At 59.1% G+C, this 18,320-nt stretch overlaps 1 protein-coding gene across 4 annotated transcripts in view; it reads left to right on the top strand.

Moving 5' to 3' along the window:
* Nucleotides 1-18,320, top strand: part of ACOT7 (acyl-CoA thioesterase 7) — a 60,923-nt gene that overhangs the window by 11,055 nt on the left and 31,548 nt on the right. For all 4 annotated transcript variants that reach the window (XR_014794300.1, XR_014794301.1, XM_084875832.1 and 1 more), the window contains exon 2: nt 17,719-17,836. Coding sequence is in view for 2 of the 4 variants with exons in the window: in XM_084875832.1 (XP_084731958.1) it covers nt 17,719-17,836 (118 nt within the window). In the remaining 2 variants the exon portion in view is untranslated. The remainder of the gene's footprint in view (nt 1-17,718; nt 17,837-18,320) is intronic.

Here is an 18,320-nt window from a genome sequence, read left to right on the forward strand (position 1 = left end):
TTTCTTTCTTTTAATAAATTTTACTGATTTTTTTTTACAGAGAGGAAGGGAAAGGGAGAGAGTCAAAAAAATCAGTGAGAGGGAAACATGGATCAGCTGTCTCCTGCACCCTCCCCATTGGGGATGTGCCCGCAACCAAGGGACATGCCCTTGACTGGAATTGAACCCGGGACCTCTGAGTCCACAGGCCGATGCTCCATCCACTGAGCGACACTGGCTAGGGTTGCGCTGCCTTCTGATGACAGCCATTCGGACGGGTGTGAGCGAGCCTCACTGTGGTTTGGGCTCTTTTCACTTCGATGCTGTCTCTGGAAGCACAAAAGTCCAAGTTTTGGTGTCCAACAGCTTAAATTTTCTTTTCTTTCCTTTTCTTTCTTTCTTTTTTTTTTTTTTGGTTGCTTGTACTTTTATTGTCATAGTAAGAAACCATTGTCAAATCCAAGGCCACCGAGGTTTGCCCCCATGTTTCCTGCGGAACATGCGTGTGGCCGTCTGAGACGTGTTGGATCACGGCAGTTGGGCGGGTGCATCTGCTGGGCACGTGCTGAGCTTGCGCCGCCGCTGCAGGCACGTTGGATTGGGCGTCAGAAATGCCAGAAAACGGAATTTCCATCCCCCGGAGGCAGCTCTCGGCTGGGAGTTAACGTCGAGGGAGAAGGAATTGCTTTCACAAAACCATTTCCCCGCCGCCGCCACGATGTGTGCGCGGAGCATCCACCGCTGCGGGGAGAAGCCCTGGCCCGCTCCTCCTGCATCCTCACCCTCACGCTCACTCAGGCAGCTCTCAGCCTGTGCTACAGGTGGGGAAACTGAGGCAGAGTGCCTTGCCCAAGGTCAGCACAGTGGACACTAGAACCCAGGGCTCTCCTCTGTGCCCCATCACATGCCTGACCGAGGGCGAACGCTGTGTAAGGGAGGGCGGGTGATGGAGACCGTGCCAGCCCCCGCTGCCTGGAAACGCCGTGGCTGGCTTGGGTAAAGTCTAGGGTGCGGTGTGTCTCCCAAACCTGGCTTCAGGCTGAGTGCTTCTCTGAGCGGGGTGCCTAGTGGAGCGTGCCAGATGCCACCAGTGCTAGGCTCGGAGGAGGCCTTCCAGGGACTCTCCCACAGAACTCCTGGAGGGGCATAGTGTATGAGGGGCTGGGGGGCACTGGGCGTGGTTCTGGCCCCTCCCCGCTGTCCTGGCCGCCCGGCCCGGCCCTGGCAGGGGGCACGCTGGATACTGGAGGTGTGCCCGCCTGCCCGCCCGCCCGCCTGCCTGGAGGAGGCTTCCCGCCCCCTCCCCCAGCTGGCTGAGCTCGGTGTTCCGATGCCTGTGGGCGCCGTGCGGGTGGAAACCCGAGCCGTGTAGCCGATCGGGTAGCGATGTGCGCCCTGTTCCCAGCCAGTGGCACCTTCCTGGGTCCTCCAAGCCCCGGGCCTGCTCGCTCCGTGTGGCCTCGGAATCCAGAGCTCTGCCGCCTGATGGCTCTCCGGGCCTCCGGGCCCAGCTCCTCAGGGAGCGGGTCTGTGTGGTGGACCCTCTGTGCTGCCTCAGGACAGCGCCCCTGGCCTGTGCCGCCTGAGACCAGCCCGCCGGGCGGCGACACCACAGCCCGGGGCGCCTCCCTGACCAGTTACCCGGCCGCGGCCGCTGCCATTGCGGCCGGAGCCAGCATAACGGTTTTTCTGGAGATGGTGGGCTTTTGTCCATGACAGTTTTTTGACTTGATTTTGCTTTAATTGCTTCCATGTACCTACTAAGTTTTTACATTTATTTTAGTATAATCAATGGACTGTAGAGTGCAATATAGGTAATTAGGAGGCTGTTCGGTTCGTTAGGAAATGACCAGATGCCTTCCAAAGGGGCGGCCGTGCCTGGGTCCCGGTGAGCTCCTGCCGCTCCGCCTGCTCCGGCCTCAGCGTGGAGTCTGGCCGTGGGGCGCAGAGGCTGCAGTTTGCAATTCGCCTATGACCCTGTGGTGCTGAGTGTCTTTTTTTAAAGATATATTTTATTGATTTTTTACAGAGAGGAAGAGAGAGGGATAGAGAGCTAGAAACGTCAATGAGAGAGAAACATCGACCAGCTGCCTCCTGCACACCCCCTACCAGGGATGTGCCCGCAGCCAAGGTACATGCCCTTGACCGGATTCGAACCTGGGACCCTTCAGTCCGCAGACCGATGCTCTATCCACTGAGCCAAACCAGTTTCGGCTCTTCTTTTATTTTTTCTTCTTTTTAAAATATGGGTTTTTTTTTTTTGCTTTCAGAGAGGAAGGGAGGAGGAGAGAGAAAGAGACATCAATGATGAGAGAGAATCACTGATTAGCTGCCTTCTGCACACCCCACACTGGGGATCGAGCCTACAACCCGGGCCTGTGCCCTGACTGGGAATCAAACCGTGACCTCCTGGTTCATAGGTCAGCGCTCAACCACTGAGCCCCGCTGGCTGGACAAGAATAGTCTTTATCTTTATTTTATTTTATTCTTAATTTTATTTTGTTTTTAAGAATAGCCTTTTTAGCCCTAACCGGTTTGGTTCAGTGGATAGAGCATTGGCCTGCAGTCTCAAGAGTCCCAGGTTCGATTCCGGTCAAGGGCTTGTACCTTGGTTGCAGGCACATACCCAGTGGGGCGGTGCATGAGGCAGCTGATCAATGTTTCTCTCTCATCGATGTTCCTGATTCTCTATCCCTCTCTCCTCCTCTCTGTAAAAAAATCAATAAAAATATATTTTAAAAAAAGAATAACCTTTTAAAAGAACATACTTTCATTTCTTATATTTTAACATGATACATTTTGATTTTTCATCATAAGGACTTTAATAGAAATAACATACACTAATTATAAATAAACTCTCATTAAAGTGAGTTTGAAGGAAACCTATTTTTATCTATTTTAATTTTTTAATCTATTGACGTGAGAGAAGGAGAAATGCGATTTATTGCTCCTCCATTTATGCTCTCAGTGGTTGACTCTTGCCTATGCCCTGCCCAGGGATCAAACCTGCAGCCTCAGGGTAGTGGGACAGCGCGCTACCCGCTGAGCTACCTGGCCGGGCTGACTCAGTATTTAACTCCTTGAACAGCTTGTGCCTCATTGCAGAATTGCCACTTAGAAAATACCGGCAGTGATAACACACTCACACTGTGTACAAATGCCAGCTAGGTCATCTATGTACTTAATAAGTTAAATATTTGCATTTCTCAATGTAATCTCCGGAGGAGCTGCCTCACACCCAATGTTGAGGAATTCTTTAATTTTATCATAGAGAGCACGCCCTGCACCACGAGAACACGCATCGATCCCTCCTGCTCCCGCTCCCGCATCCCCACAGAGCAGCTGGCCACACGCCCTGTGTCCCTGGCGGTGCCCTCCCGGCAGTTTCCTCCCCGGCGGTGCCGCAGGGCAGAGGCGCTCAGAGCCTGCGTCCCCGCCCGCAGTGGGCAGGAGGTGGGCAGTGGGCTCCTCGGTTGGGTAACAGACGCTTACCTGTGTCTAAGCCCCCAAACAGGACAGCACCACAGCGCCCTGCACCGGCGCCTCGAACCCTGGTAGAAGCCACAGTCCCTCCGGTTCTGCTGCTTCCGTGTCACAGCCCCTAACCCCCGACCGTCATCCTCCGGGACCTCTCCCAGGACCCCGGTTCGAGCAGGACCTAGCGGGCATGCTGCACAGGGTGTGGCCCAGCCGTCCGCCAGCGCCGCCTCCGAGCAGTCCCTCCTCCCCACGCGGCTTCCTCCGCAGACTCCTGGCCGGAGGCTCCTGTCCGGCTGCTGCCCAGGCTGGCCTCTCGGATCTGAGCGGTCGCTCGGTTGGTCCTGGAGGAGGGGCGTGCAGCTGCCCTGCCCGCGGCGTTCGCTGCTCCACGGGCGTGTTCAGGGCTTTGCCCGTTTTCCTCCGGGGCTGCCGGTTATGGTTAAGTTTTAGGAGATCTGCGTGCATTTTGAATACAAGTTGTCATTTTTTAAATCAGCGTGTGTTGTGTAAGCCCTTCCTCCTGCCTGAGGCTCTCCTGGGTTCTCTTAGCAGCGTCCTGGCTGCTCCCTTCCAGGGCGGCCAGGAGCTCAGCTGCGGGGGCTTTGCCAGGTCTGGGGGCGTGGGAGACAAGGTGTGTGTGTGTGGGGGGGGGGTCTCTCGGCCCCGCGTCAGCCTCCTTGTTCCAGGGGAAGAAACTGGCCACCTTGGGGGCATGTGGCAAGTGTGGCAGAGCCTCGACCAGGACCCGGACTTCAGGCCTTGTCCCGGGTCAGCTGCCCTGGCATTCCTACAGCGCCCGGGCACCGGCACGTGGCTGCGGCGGTGCTGGGCGGGTGGGCTGCTCCATGCCCAGGATGCTGGGAGGGCCGAGAGGCTGAGGGTCCCTCTCCTCTCCCCCGGCCCGTTCAGGGCTGAGGGCGACTCCTTCCCATGGCCTTCAGGCCCGGTGCCCCCGGGTGCCTTCAGGTGTCCTCCGTACCCTGGGGAGTCTGGGCGCCCTCCCGGTGATCCTGCTGTGGCGGGGAGACCTGGGCCTCAGCTCTCTGCACACCAGGGCCTCTGCCAGTCCCGGTGTGAGAGGCCTTCACTGACACCGCCTGGGGCCTGCCTGCTGGGCCGGGAGGGCTCGGGTGACGAGCTCCCTCCAGAGGGCGCTGCTGCCTCCCTCCTGACTGCTGGGCTCGCACAATGCTGGTGGCTGGGAGTTGGGGCACCAGCTCCGCTGGCTCCGGGGGACAGTGTTACCTCCTGGGGCAGTGGGCTGGGTCCCAGCGGGGTGTCCTCATGCCAGCGGCTAAGGGAGGAGCCCACGGCATGTGCCAACAACGGATTCTCTGCAGGCGTCAGCAGGGCGGGAGGTATAGTTACCTAAGTGCTTTCCTGAGGTGTAATTTCTGTAACTGCTCACGTTTGAGTAACCAGATAAACCTGACACATGTCTACACTGTGCAGCCTTCACCACTATTAAAGCCAGGAGCACGCCCCTCGGGTGAGAGTCCCTCCCTCCCGCCTCCCAGCCCGGCCACCAGCAGCCCTTTCCGAGGCTGAGGAGCAGCTTACGTTTCTAGAGCTTGTGACATGGAGGCCCAGGATGTGTTCCTTCGGGGCTGGTTCATGCTGCCGCCTGACGGCTAGTCCGTCCCCTTCTCGAGCTGAGCAGTGCTCCTGGTCAGGGCGGACGCGGTCCCTTCGCCTGCGTGTGGGCATGGGAGCTGGTTCCGGTTTGGGCTGTAATAGGGAGCACTCTCTGAACGAAAATCTAGTGTTTTCATTTGTGTTTTTGAATCCTCAATTGAGGATATTTTTTCCATAGACTTTTATAGAAATTAGGAGGGAAGGAGGAGGAGGGGGAAAGAGAGAATCATCGATGAGAGAGACACACATCGATTGGTTGCCTCCTACTCGCAGGACGGGGATGAACCTGCAACCAGGGTATGTGCCCTCGACCAGGAATTGAACCCTCAACCCTCCAGTCTGTGGGCCACCGTTCTAACCACTGAGCCAAATGGCTGGGGCTCATCTAGTGTTTTCAATCTGCTGTTGGGCCAACAAGTTATATATGGATTTTCTTTCTTTTTCAAAAATATTTATTGTTGAGAGTATTACATATGTCCCCCCTTTCCCCTCATGTCCCCCTCCACCCAGTTCCTGCCCCACTCCACCCTCCCCACCCTGTGGTCTGAGTCCATGAGTAATGCATTCCTGCATATAAAATCTTAGGTTAATCTTTTCCAACCCCTCCACTCCCCGTCCCTCTGAGATTCGTCAGTTGGTTCCATGCCTCTGATTCTATTTTATTCATTAGTTTATTTTGTTCATTAGATTCCTTGTTTGTTTTGATTTTTAGATTTAATTGTTCACATATATGTGTTTATTGCTATTTTATTCATATTTTTTAAAAATATTTTTTTCTCCTCCTTTTGCTTGTCCTCCATCTCCTCCTCCTCCTCCTTCTCCTTAGAGAATGCCTTTCAATATTTCATGTAATACTGGTTTGCTGGTGATGAATTCCTTTAGCTTTTTCTTGCCTGTGAAGCTCTTTATCTGACTTTCAATCCTAAATGTTAGCTTTGCTGGGTAGAGTAATCTTGGTTGTAGGTTTTGCTACTCATCACTTTGAATATTTCTTGCCATTCCCTTCTGGCCTGCAAAGATTCTGTTGAGAAATCAGCTGACAGTTGTATGGGTGCTCCCTTGTAGGTAACTAACTGCTTTTAAGATTCTCTCTCTGTCGTTAACACTTGGCATTTTAATAATGATGCCTCTTTGGGTTCCTCTTGTTTGGAACTCTCTGTGCTTCTTGGACTTGTAAGTCTATTTCTTTCATCAGGAAGGGGAAGTTTTCTGTTATTCTTTCTTCAAATAGGTTTTTAGTATCTTGCTCTCCCTCTTCTCTGGTTGGTGTTTTGATAGCAAGGACAGTACGTATGTATTATTATTATTATGAGTTCAGAGAGGAAGGGAGAGGGTGAGAGCGATAGAAACATCAATGATGAGAGAGAATCATTGATCAGCTGCCTTCTGTATGGCCCCCATTGCAACCGGGGCATATGCCCTGACTGGGTATTCAGTTGGGACTTCCTGGTTCATAGGTCGATGCTCAGCCACTGAGCCCCGCTGGCCGGGCAGGGCAGTGTGTCTATGGCTTCTCCCTCGGCAGCTCTTCCTCCGACCCAGCTCTGTGCGTGCCCTTTGTCATCCCGCCCGTCCTCAGCCGGGCCAGGCTTCCTTCCCGCAGTCCCACTCTCCTCACAGGTGGAAGCTGGGACTCGAACCAGCTAATTTCCAAGATCTCTTTCAACTCCTATTTCCTGTGATTTTTATTTTGTTGTGTTTATATATTTAGAGCATTTCACCCCAGAGCAGCAGAATATGCATTCTGGACAGTTGAAGACAAAATGTCCTCCACAGTTAGGGGCAGCGTCTGCCTCACCTATTTTCCTAATGACCACGTGGAACAAAACGATAAATCAGCGGACGTATGATTTGCATCAGTGCCCCCTCACCTTTCCTCACCGGAGTGCCAGGAAGTGACATAGCTCCCCCTCAGCTGGGGTTCATTCCCAGGAGTGTCCCCGCCCAGTACGCTGGCTGGAACAGAACCAAACCTTGGGGCCCAGGGCCAGGTCGTGAGTCCTGAACACACAGCGTCACGGGTGCCGGAGACAGGAGCGCTGCCTGTGAGCACACGGCTCTGTGGGAAGCGAAGGGAAGCGCCCAGTGTTAGTGTCTGGGTGGCTGTGCTCCCTGGGGTGTCAGTGTCTGGGTGGTTGTGCTCCCTGAGGTGTCAGGGTCTGTGCTCCCTGGGGTGTCAGGGTCTGTGCTCCCTGGGGTGTCAGTGTCTGGGTGGCTGTGCTTCCTGGGGTGTCAGGGTCTGTGCTCCCTGGGGTGTCAGTGTCTGGGTGGCTGTGCTCCCTGAGGTGTCAGGGTCTGTACTCCCTGGGGTGTCAGGGTCTGTGCTCCCTGGGGTGTCAGGGTCTGTACTCCCTGGGGTGTCAGGGTCTGTGCTCCCTGGGGTGTCAGTGTCTGGGTGGCTGTGCTCCCTGGGGTGTCAGGGTCTGTGCTCCCTTGGGTGTCAGGGTCTGTGCTCCCTGGGGTGTCAGTGTCTGGGTGGCTGTGCTCCCTGGGGTGTCAGGGTCTGTGCTCCCTGGGGTGTCAGTGTCTGGGTGGCTGTGCTCCCTGGGGTGTCAGTGTCTGGGTGGCTGTGCTCCCTGGGGTGTCAGTGTCTGTGCTCCCTGGGGTGTCAGGGTCTGGGTGGCTGTGCTCCCTGGGGTGTCAGAGTCTGGGTTTCTGTGCTCTCTGGGGTGTCAGGGTCTGGGTGGCTGTGCTCCCTGGGGTGTCAGTGTCTGTGCTCCCTGGGGTGTCAGGGTCTGGGTGGCTGTGCTCTCTGGGTAGGTAAAGGTCAGGCATGCACGGTGTGTGGCAGGATGGTTCGGTATGTCCTCGGGGTGGGAGGTGTGCTGGGCATGCCGAGAGGAGAAGCCAGGGTTGCTTAGGCCCGGCATCCACACCGCAGGGAGGGGCAAGTCCAAAGGGCACCGCTTTGGGCCGGGGCCTCTCCAGTCGCCTGGCTGTGGCTGTGGCTGTGGCTGTGGCTGTGGTTACGGCTGTGGCTGTGGCTGCGGGAGGGCCAGGAGCAGACTCGGAGACCATGCTCAGGCTGCTGCTCCGGCGCAGCTTGTCCCTGAAGGTGCTCAGGAGGCGAGTCGACGAGGCCTTTCCCAGGGAGAAGACCCAGCCGTGAGTTGGGGGGCTACGAGAAACTGGGGAGACCCTGGTTGGTCCACCAGGTGGGGAAGAGCTCAGCTCTCTAGGCACTTGGTTCTGGGGTGCCCCGAGGCCTTGGGGCCTTTTCTCTGCCCGAGGGGATCCTGGACTTGACCAGACCCAGCAAGCGGCCTCCTGGGGGCGCCGAGCCCACTGCTGGGAGCAGCGCTGCAGGCCTCTGGGCTCAGGGGAGGGAGGGGTGCAGGGGGGTGGCGGCAGGAAGAAGGGCGGCTGCTGCCGGGGCAGGCCAGGCGCACAGGGACTTGAGGGACTCAGGGATGGGGGTGGGGAAGGCCCTGACTTCCCAGGGAGCACATGGGTGGTCCGGCTCTGAGCATCCCTGCGGCCCAGCCCAGGCAGCCTGGCCACTGCCCTCCCCGCCGGCAGCACCGGCTCTGGGTTCGGGTTGGGGCAGCGCCAGGAGCCAGGGCTGTGAGAGCTCAGTCTGGTTCCCTTGTCTGTGGCAGAGGGTGGGGCGTGGGGCAGGGCACAGATGATGGTCTGGATTGAGGAAGCGCTGGGGCCGCGGCCCTTACAGAAGCGGAAGTGTGTGCCCGCGGATGGGCTGTGAGGGGGAACGCAGCGTGCTTCCCAGCCGCGCGGCATCCTGTCCTCACTTTATCTCCTGCCAGCACCTGCCAGACCTGCCACAGGCCGTGGAGTGGTGCCCAGGGCCAGGCAGGACGGCAGGTTTGGGAGGACTGGCTCCTTCACTCCTGCCGGCAGCGTGCCTCCCTGGCACATGGGCTTTCCGTGTTAAAGTCCGTGCACAAGGGCTTTCCGTGTTACTGCGGGCTGCAGCTCCCAGGCAGAGGCCCTGCGGAGGGGGCGCTGGCGGCCTTGGTCAGGACACGCCCGGCCCCTCTCACCCGCCCCAGGGCCACCCTCCCTGGACTGCCTTCCTCCCGACGCCCGGAGGGCAGGGTGTGGCAGGAGAAGGCGGGAGGCCCTTCCGGAGGCGGGATGGGCCCCTCCTGGCAGCCGACACACCTGAGCGTGCGGGACGGGGAAGTGAGGCTGGCTGTTGGGGACGGGAGGGGGGGGGGCGCGGCAGCCGAGGGGAGCTGGACTGGCGGACACCGCCCCCCCTTTCCCTGGGGCTGGGAGGTGGCCTTGGGGAGTTCTCAGGTGCCAGCTCCCTGGGCAGGAAGCTGGGCAAGCACCTGTCGGCACGCCTCCCCCTGAGCCGCACTGGCCCAGCCCTCCGCCCTCCGCCTGTGCGGATGCTGTGGAAGGGCCTGGCCTTTGAGAGCCACACAGACAGGGCTGCCCTCTCCCACGGCCTCCCAGAGGCCCCAGGGTCCGGGGCTGCGTGCTCCCTGACAGGGCAGCGAAGGGCTTGTAGGTTTACTTTTCCCTGTCATTATTTACAAAGTGAGGTTTCCATGACAACTGGTCAGCTCCTCAGAAGGGCCAGGCAGCCGCTTGCTGGTTGGACTGCTTAGCGCGGAGGCCAGGGCGCTCCCTGGAGCCCTGCCCGCGGGAAGCGGTGATGGGGTCTTGGTGGGAGGGTAGGTGACTCAGTGATGCCAGCTGCAATGCCCCCGCCTCCCTGGCCCTCGGTGTCCCAGCCGCTCGCTTCCCAGCCAGCTCGGACCTCCCGTCGCTGGCGCCCTGGGTGGGCACTGTGGCAGGTGGGGAAGGAGGTGGTCCTGTGGCCGTCAGGGTGGTGGCTTCCCGCCCAGTCCCGCTGGTGGGTAAGCTAAGCCAGGGCAGGAGCCCCGCCTCCAGAGACCACCTGCGCTGCAGTGGGTCCATCACAGCGGAGCCGGGACCGGGGGGCGGGGACCGCAGCAGCTTGTCCTCCTGGTCTCACTGTCCGTGGTCACCGGCGGGTCTATGGCTGTGCCGGGTGCGGCTGCGCTGCTGGCCTCGGCCCAGGGCCCCTGGTTCCAGGCCCTGCCGGGGGGCCTCGGAGGACCCAGGCTTGTTCCCAGCCCTGCCTCTGCTGGGGCCGGTGGTGGGTCTCGGGGGGTTGAGGGGACTTTCCCGGAACCTTCGGAGCGGCCACGTGGAGAGGACAGCAGTGCGTTCCCATCGGACCCCGTGGGCAGACGTGCCCCTGGCCCTCCAGACCCGAGGTCAGCCGTCTGCTGTGAGCCCCTCCTGCCCCACCTTTCCCGCCGGGAACGGCACCCCGATTCTCCTCCCGCCCTCCTTCAGGCCCAGTGCGGAGCCTGCCTGCGGGGCCTTCCACAGCCCTCCTGTGCCCCCCGGGAGGGGCGAGGGGCTGTGGTTGCCTCTCTGGTTTGAGCCCAATTCCGAGGGGACAGGACCAGGGAGCCTCCAGCGCCATCCGCCATCGGGGGGCGGGGGGTCCTGGGAGCTGTGCCCTGGGGCCCGGCTGGCCTTCAGGGCCCGGGCCGCGGCTTGGGGTGCCGGGAAGCTGAGATGCACCCGCTGGGCGGGCTGTGCTGCTGCCCTCCTGTGACAGATGGATGCTTTGCTTCGCTGTGGATAAACAGGCCGGCGCCCGTTGCCATGGCGCTCACAGCCGTGTTAATTTTAGCGCTGACATTTCCCAGTCAGAGCAGATGCTGGCCCGCGCCCAGGGAGCTGCGAGGGGCGGGCAGGGGTCAGCCTCTGCGCAGCGGCCACCAAGGCTGCTGCCTTCTGGGGTGGAACAGGGGTGCAGAGGGGACAGGCTGTGTGAATTTGGGGGTGTCATAACACGGCTGCAGACAGGTAACATATGGTAAAACAGTAGAATGCATGCTCTCATCTGGGGGCCCTGAGCCCCCAATCCAGGCGCTGGCAGGGCTGGCTGGCAACGCCCGTTCCTCCTCAGACACACTGCCCGAGTCTCCTCCATTGTCATGGGCCTCTCCCTGTGGGTCCAAATTCCCCTCTTCTTTTTTTAGTAATAGTTTTGTTTTATTTGTTTATTCAATATATATATTTTATTGCTAACAGTATTATAGATGTCTGCCATTTCCCCCTTTGCCTCCCTTCGCCCAGCCCCTACCCACTCCCCGGTTTTCACCACCCTATTGCCCGAGCCCATGGGCTGTGCATATTTATAAATAAAAGGGTGATATGCTAACTAGACCGGAGACCTTCCGGACATCCTTCGGACAAAGCTGCAGATGGCAGCTGCCACTGCCCAGGGCTGGCCCGAAGCTCATGGAAGCCAGGGATGGTGGCTGCGAGCTCAGGCAAGCTGTGGATTGTGGCTGCCCAGCTGCCCAGGGCTGGCCCAAGGCTCAGGCAAGCCAGGAATGGCGCCTGCCCAGTGGCCTGAGACTCAGTTAGGGGGTGATGAGACTAGCAGGGGAGCTGTTAGGGGCTATCAGGCTGGCAAGCAGAGGCGGTTAGGGGTGATCAGGCAGGCAGGTAGGCAGGTGGTTAGGAACCAGTGGTCCTGGATTGCCCTAGGGATCCTGGATTGGAGAGGGTGCAGGCCCGGCTGAGGGACACCCCTTTGTGCACGAATTTCAGGCACCGGGCCCCTGGTAAGTATATAAGTTTGTCTCTCCTCATGCCCCCACCTCCACATTGAGGTATGTCAGTCTGTTCCATGTCTCCAGGCTTTGGGTCTTACTTTATTGGTCAATTTATTTTGTTCATTAGATTCTACATATAAGTGAAATGATAGGTATTTGTCTTTCTCTGACTGGCTTGTTTCACTCAGCACAATAGTCTCCAGGTCCCTCTATGCTGTCCCCAGGGTAAGAGATCCCTCTTGTTGACAGCTGTGCAGTGTTCCGTGGCGCAAATGTCCCACGGCTTTTACCCGCTCAGGCTGTTCCAGAGCCTGGCTATTGTGAACAACACTGCTGTGAGCACAGGGGTGCACATATCCTTTCTGACTGGAGTTTCGGGGTTTTAGGATATATCCCAGAAGTGGGATCGCTGGGTTAAAAGGAAGTTCCATTTTTAACTTGAGGAAACGCCATACTGTTCTCCACAGTGGCTGCACCTGTCTGCATTCCCACCAGCAGTGCACGAGAGTCCCCTTTCTCCACATCCTCGCCAGCACTGTCGTTGGTTGAGGGTAGACATTCTGACAGGTGTGAGTGATCCCTCATTGTCGTCTTAATTTGCATCTCTCTGATGAATAGTGACTTTGAGCATTTTTGTATATGTCTCTTGGCCATTTGAATATCCTCTTTGGAGAAGTGTCTGTGCAGGTCCTCTGCCCATTTTTATCAGAGTGTTTGTCCTATTGTTGAGTGGCATGAGTATGTTATATGTTGTGGAAATTAACCCCTCATCAGTCTGTCATTGGAATATGTCCTTCCACACTGTGGGCTCCCTTTTCATTGTGGGGGTGGTGCTTTTGCTGGGCGGAAGCCTTGTGTTTTGTTGTCATCCATTTGTTTATTGTTTATTTTTTTTCTCTTGCCCTAGGAGATATATTAGCAAAAATTCTCCTATGTGACATATCTGTGATTTTACCCCTGTGTTTTATTCTAGGATTCTTATGGTTTCATGGCTTATTCTTTTTTATTTTTTATTCTTTTTTATTTTTTTTAGTAAAATGTAATGAGTTTATTTGAACCTAGCTGACAACATATATCAACTTTTATCCATTTTGAGTTTATTCTTGTGTAAGTTGGTGTCTGTTTTCTTTTCTTTTTTTCTTTTTTTTTTTTTAAATCAATCTTTATTGTTCATATTATTACAAAGGTTCCTCATTTCTTCCCCCCTCCACCAGGTTCCCACCCCACCCTCTGCCCCCTCCCCATCCCCCATTGCCCTCATCCATAGGTGCACAGTTTATGTTCAGTCTCTTCCTCCCTCCCTTTCCCCGATAGTAAATCCCTTTTCAGATAGTAAATCAGTTACTTAGCATTTTCTCATATCAATAATACCTCCACATGCCCAATGATACACTTCACACAAAAGACATTTCCAAATAGGTCAACCAGCCTCATCCAGGCCCACCCAAGGCACTCACAGATCAACACCCCAGCGCTATACTAACTCAACACATCCAGATCTAAGCCTTCATCACTTGATTCAGCAGACCCTCAAGTTCCCGCAAAAGTTTCCAGCCATGTCTGAGAGGCAGCCGTGGGCAGGGACAGGCAAGGAGCGAGCTGTTTCAGGCCTGGCTGCTCCGGGCCTGGCCTCTGTTGCTCTGGTTCGTTCCACAACCAGCTGCTCCGGGTCTGGTCACTGCCACTCCCGACCTAGTTGCTCTGGACTTGGCTGTTGCTGCTACAGGCCTGGCCGCACCCAACCTGGCTGCTCTGGGCCCGGTTGCTCCAGTCCCTGCCGCTCCGGGCCTGGCCGCTCCCAGCCTATCAGCTGCTGCTCCGGGCCTGGCCGTTCCCAGCCTGGCAGCCGCTGCTCCGGGCCTGGCCGCACCCAACCCGGCTGCTCCGGGTCTGGCCGCTCCCAGCCTGGCAGCTGCTGCTCCGGGCCTGGCCGCTCCCAGCCTGGCCGCCACTGCTCCGGGCCTGGCCGCACCAGACCCGGCTGCTCCGGGCCTGGCCGCTCCCAGCCTGGCAGCCGCTGCTCCTGGCCTGGCCGCACCAGACCCGGCTGCTCCGGGCCTGGCCGCTCCCAGCCTGGCAGCCGCTGCTCCGGGCCTGGCCGCACCAGACCCGGCTGCTCCGGGCCTGGCCGCTCCCAGCCTGGCAGCCGCTTCTCCGGGCCTGGCCGCTCCCAGCCTGGCAGCCACTGCTCCGGGCCTGGCCGCACCAGACCCGGCTGCTCCGGGCCTGGCCGCTCCCAGCCTGGCAGCCGCTGCTCCAGGCCTGGCCGCTCCCAGCCTGGCAGCCACTGCTCCTGGCCTGGCTGCACCAGACCCGGCTGCTCCGGGCCTGGCCGCTCCCAGCCTGGCAGCTGCTGCTCCGGGCCTGGCCGCTCCCAGCCTGGCAGCCGCTGCTCCTGGCCTGGCCGCACCAGACCCGGCTGCTCCGGGCCTGGCCGCTCCCAGCCTGGCAGCCGCTGCTCCGGGCCTGGCCGCACCTGACCCGGCTGCTCCGAGCCTGGCCGCTCCCAGCCTGGATGCTCCGTGCTTGGCTACTGCTGTTCTGGGCCTGGCTGCTCCCAACCCGGCTGCTCTGGGCCCGGCTTCTCCGGGCCCGGCCACTCCGTGTCTGGGTGTTCCTGGACTGGCCACCCTGGGCTTGGCCGCCTCTGCCTCAGGCCTGGCTGCCACTGCCCCAGGTCTGGCTGCTCCAGTGCTGGCCGTTGATGCTCTTGTTCTGGCTGCCGCTGCTCTGGGGCCTGGCCACTGCTGCTCCGGGCCCAGCTGCCACTGCCTTGTGCCTGGCCACTCTAGGCCTGGTCGCCACTGTTCCAACATTCTGTCCCTTTTTTCTCTTTTTTTTTTTCTTTTTTTAAAAAAAAAACAAAAACGCATTTATGTTGCAATGTTGGCTGGTGCGTTGAGTTCTGACTTAGTCTTTGATTTTTCAAGATCTTCTTTGTATTCTTTCTTAAGTAATTTTACTATCATTTGCTCTCACTTGATTTCTTCACATTGAGAACTTCTTTGGTTTCTTCCTCCTTGTCCTGGGAGCTCAGCAGGTTGGCCTGTGGCACCCCTTTGTTCTCCGCGAGCTCCCGCGCTGCTCCAGCCTGTTGCCGGGGTCGGTGCCGCCCAGGAAGCAGCCCCTCTCCTTGGCTCCGTGGCCCGAGCTCAGCAGTCAAAGGCTCAGGGGCACCCCCCCCCCTGGGGGCCCCGTCGCCCGGCTCCTTGCTGGCGCCCGGCTGGCCGGTGTCCGGCAGGGGCTCCTGCTCCACGTCGCGTTCCTCCAGTCTGGAGCTTTCTTTCTCCCTCCCACTAGGGGAGTCCAGGATCAGAGTCAACAGACTGTCCTCTGCGCACAGTGTGCGCGACTCCGGGGGCTCGGCCTTTCGCCGCGCTCCCAGGACTCCACCTCACAGCTCCGTCTCCCCCTGCCCGAGCCTGGGTCCCCAGGGACTGGCCCAGACCTGGAGTTCGGGGCGGTCTGGACTGAGGCTCAGAGCCGCCGCCGGAGGCTTTGTTTCTTCCTGCTAGGGTAATCCAGCATCAGAGTCAACATTCAGTTCTATGTGCGCCATGTGCGCGCGACTCCGGGGGCCCCGCCTTTCGCCGTCCCCCGGGATTGTCTCCCCCTGCCGGAGCCTGGGTCCCCAGGGTCTGGCCCATAACTTGGGGCTCAGCGCTGCCGGTTCTGGGGTTCAGCCCAGGCTGGGGGTTCTATTTCCTTCCTGCTAGGGAACGCCGGGCAGCACCCAGCCCTCTCCTCCTCTCCGGCTGCGACCTCTCCACGCGCGCGTGCGTGCGAGCGCGCCGCATGTCTCCGTACCTTAGGCTTTTTTTCAGCTCCTCTGATTTTCCTTCTGGTTTTCTCCCTCCTTCCTATTGTAGAGTTTTCAGTCAGTCGACTACCTGTAGCTCTGGGCAATGTCCACTCTACATTTTAGTTGTATTCCCTTGAAATTGTTGTGAGCTGCTGCGGCTAGGTGTATACCCGAGCAGCCATCTTGGATCCTCCGGTATGCCTGGTGTCTGTTTTCATCTTTTTGTATGTGTCTGTCCCGTTTTCCCAGCACCGTTTGTTGAAGAGACTCTGTCTTTACTTCATTGTAGGTTCTTGCCTCCTTTGTCAAATATTAATTGACTGTAATAGTGTGGGCCCATTTCTAGGGTCTCTGTTCTGCTCCATTGGTCTATATGCCTGTCCTTTTTAATATATGCTAGAGGCCCGGTGTGAAATGCATACACAGATAGGGCCCCTAGACCAGGCGGCAATCAGGGCTCTTTGGGGCCTTCCGGCTGCTGGCCGGGGCCTTCCTCCATTCTGCGCCGCCCCCTGCTACTTCAGAGCGAGCGATCGAATTCCCAGTCTCCCAGTTGAACTCCCTAGGGGACAATTTGCATATTAGCCTTTTATATATGTAGATTGATTTCAGAGAGGAAAGGAGAGGGGGAGAGAGCTGGAAACATCAATGATGGGAGAGAATCATTGATCGGCTGCTTCCTGTATGGTCCTTACTGGGAGTTAAGCCTGCAAACCAGGCATGTGCCCTTGACTGGAATCGAACCATGACCTGCTTTGCAGAGAGTGACTTTAGACATCCCTGGTTTAATCATGGGTGGAGACATCTGTCAGATACACCCCTGCCCTGGCATCACGGCATCAGAGCACAGCTGGGCACGGGGAGTTTTGATGGACAGGTCCAGCCTCCATCCGGCTGCGCCCACTTGAGCTCCCATTGGTAGACGAGGGCATGCTTCACCCATTTTCCACCCGCCCCCCAACTGCCAATCTCTTCTCTGTACCTTTGATTTAGAGGTTTTAGGTTTCCCATGTGAGTGAGGACACACAGGGTCTGTCTTCTCGGTCTGACTTACCTCACTCAGCATCATGCCCTCCAGGCCCATCTGAGTGGTGGCAAACAGCAGCATCTCCTTTCATGGCTGTTCCATTGTGTGTACACGTGTGTTACTCGCTCATCCAGCGATGGTTGTTGGTGTTTCGGAGGCTCCGTGGAGCTTCCCTGCCTGGGCCGCCGCGGCCAGGGTGTGCCGTCCTCCGGGGGAGGTGAGGGCGGGCCCGTGGGCACCGGGGCAGCTGTGGGCAGCGTCCGCCCGCTGCATTCTCACTTCTCAGAGCTGCTCCTCAGGGCTTCCCCTGGTGGTGGCCCCAGGTCTGTTTGTCTTCGGAGGGGTTGCAGCCTGTGTCCTGTGCCCCTTCAGCTCTGCTGGGGGATGGGGACTAGGAGGGGCCGTGCCAACATCTCGCTGCCTTTTCAAAGGTCCCACCACCACCCCTTCCTGGTCAGTGCTCCAGGGGCAGCCCCCCTGCCCCCTCTCTCCCATGGAAACAGGACCCCACAGCCGCTTCCCTGGCCCATGAGGTCAGCACCCCTGAGTTCTCTTCCTCCTCTGGGAGCGGCGGCCCCTGTGGGGGCCTGTCCCCCTGTGGAGGGCTGTCCCCCTGTGGAGGGCTGTCCCCCTGTGGAGGCCTGTCCCCCTGTGGAGGGCTGTCCCCCTGTGGAGGCCTGTCCCCTGTGGAGGGCTGTCCCCCTGTGGAGGCCTGTCCCCCTGTGGAGGGCTGTCCCCCTGTGGAGGCCTGTCCCCTGTGGAGGGCTGTCCCCTGTGGAGGGCTGTCCCCCTGTGGGGGCCTGTCCCCCTGTGGAGGGCTGTCCCCTGTGGAGGCCTGTCCCCTGTGGAGGGCTGTCCCCTGTGGAGGGCTGTCCCCCTGTGGGGGCCTGTCCCCCTGTGGAGGGCTGTCCCCTGTGGAGGCCTGTCCCCTGTGGAGGGCTGTCCCCTGTGGAGGGCTGTCCCCCTGTGGGGGCCTGTCCCCCTATGGAGGGCTGTCCCCTGTGGAGGGCTGTCCCCTGTGGAGGGCTGTCCCCTGTGGAGGGCTGTCCCTCTGTGGAGGGCTGTCCCCCTGTGGAGGGCTGTCCCCTGTGGAGGGCTGTCCCCCTGTGGAGGGCTGTCCCCTGTGGAGGGCTGTCCCCCTGTGGAGGGCTGTCCCCCCGCGGCTGTCATTGCTCAGAGGACGCCCTCCCAGAGGCCTCTCCCTGCTCTCCCTCCCCCAGGATCATGCGGCCCGACGACGCCAACGTGGCCGGCAACGTGCACGGCGGGACCATCCTGAAGATGATTGAGGAGGCGGGCGTCATCATCAGCACCCGGCACTGCAACAGCCAGAACGGGGTGAGCGGCCGCCGGGCAGGACGGGGGCGCTGCCACTGGGGGTCAGAGGGGAGTGTGGTGGGAGCCCCCCCCCCCCCCCCCCCGCACCCAGGCCTGGGGCTTCCGGAGGCTGCGGCCCGGTCACCAGGCAGGGCCCCTGGGATGCCGTTGGGTGGGGCTCAGCTGGCGGAGAGGGGACCAGAGACTGAGCTGAGGGCCTGCCCTCCTTTCTGGAAGTCGTGGTTTCTAGAATCTTCCTGGAGCCCAGACCTCAGAGCCACGCCGCGTGGTGGCAGTTTATTGTGGACATCAGACCCCCTGGCCTGTTCCTCCCCGGCCCTGGCTGAGCCCTGGTGCCCGAGAAGCCCCAGGCGCCCACAGGGGAGCCCTCATTGCAGGGACGACTGCCTCGCCCAGGTCTGTGGGGCCTGGCATTTCTCTGCAGTCTGCCGGCGTGGGAAAGGCCACCCTGGGGTGCGGGGCGGGGGGTGGGGGCGCTCTGTCT

This window comes from Pipistrellus hanaki (assembly GCF_964339955.1).
Source record: "Pipistrellus hanaki genome assembly, chromosome: 2".
NCBI lineage: Eukaryota > Metazoa > Chordata > Mammalia > Chiroptera > Vespertilionidae > Pipistrellus > Pipistrellus hanaki.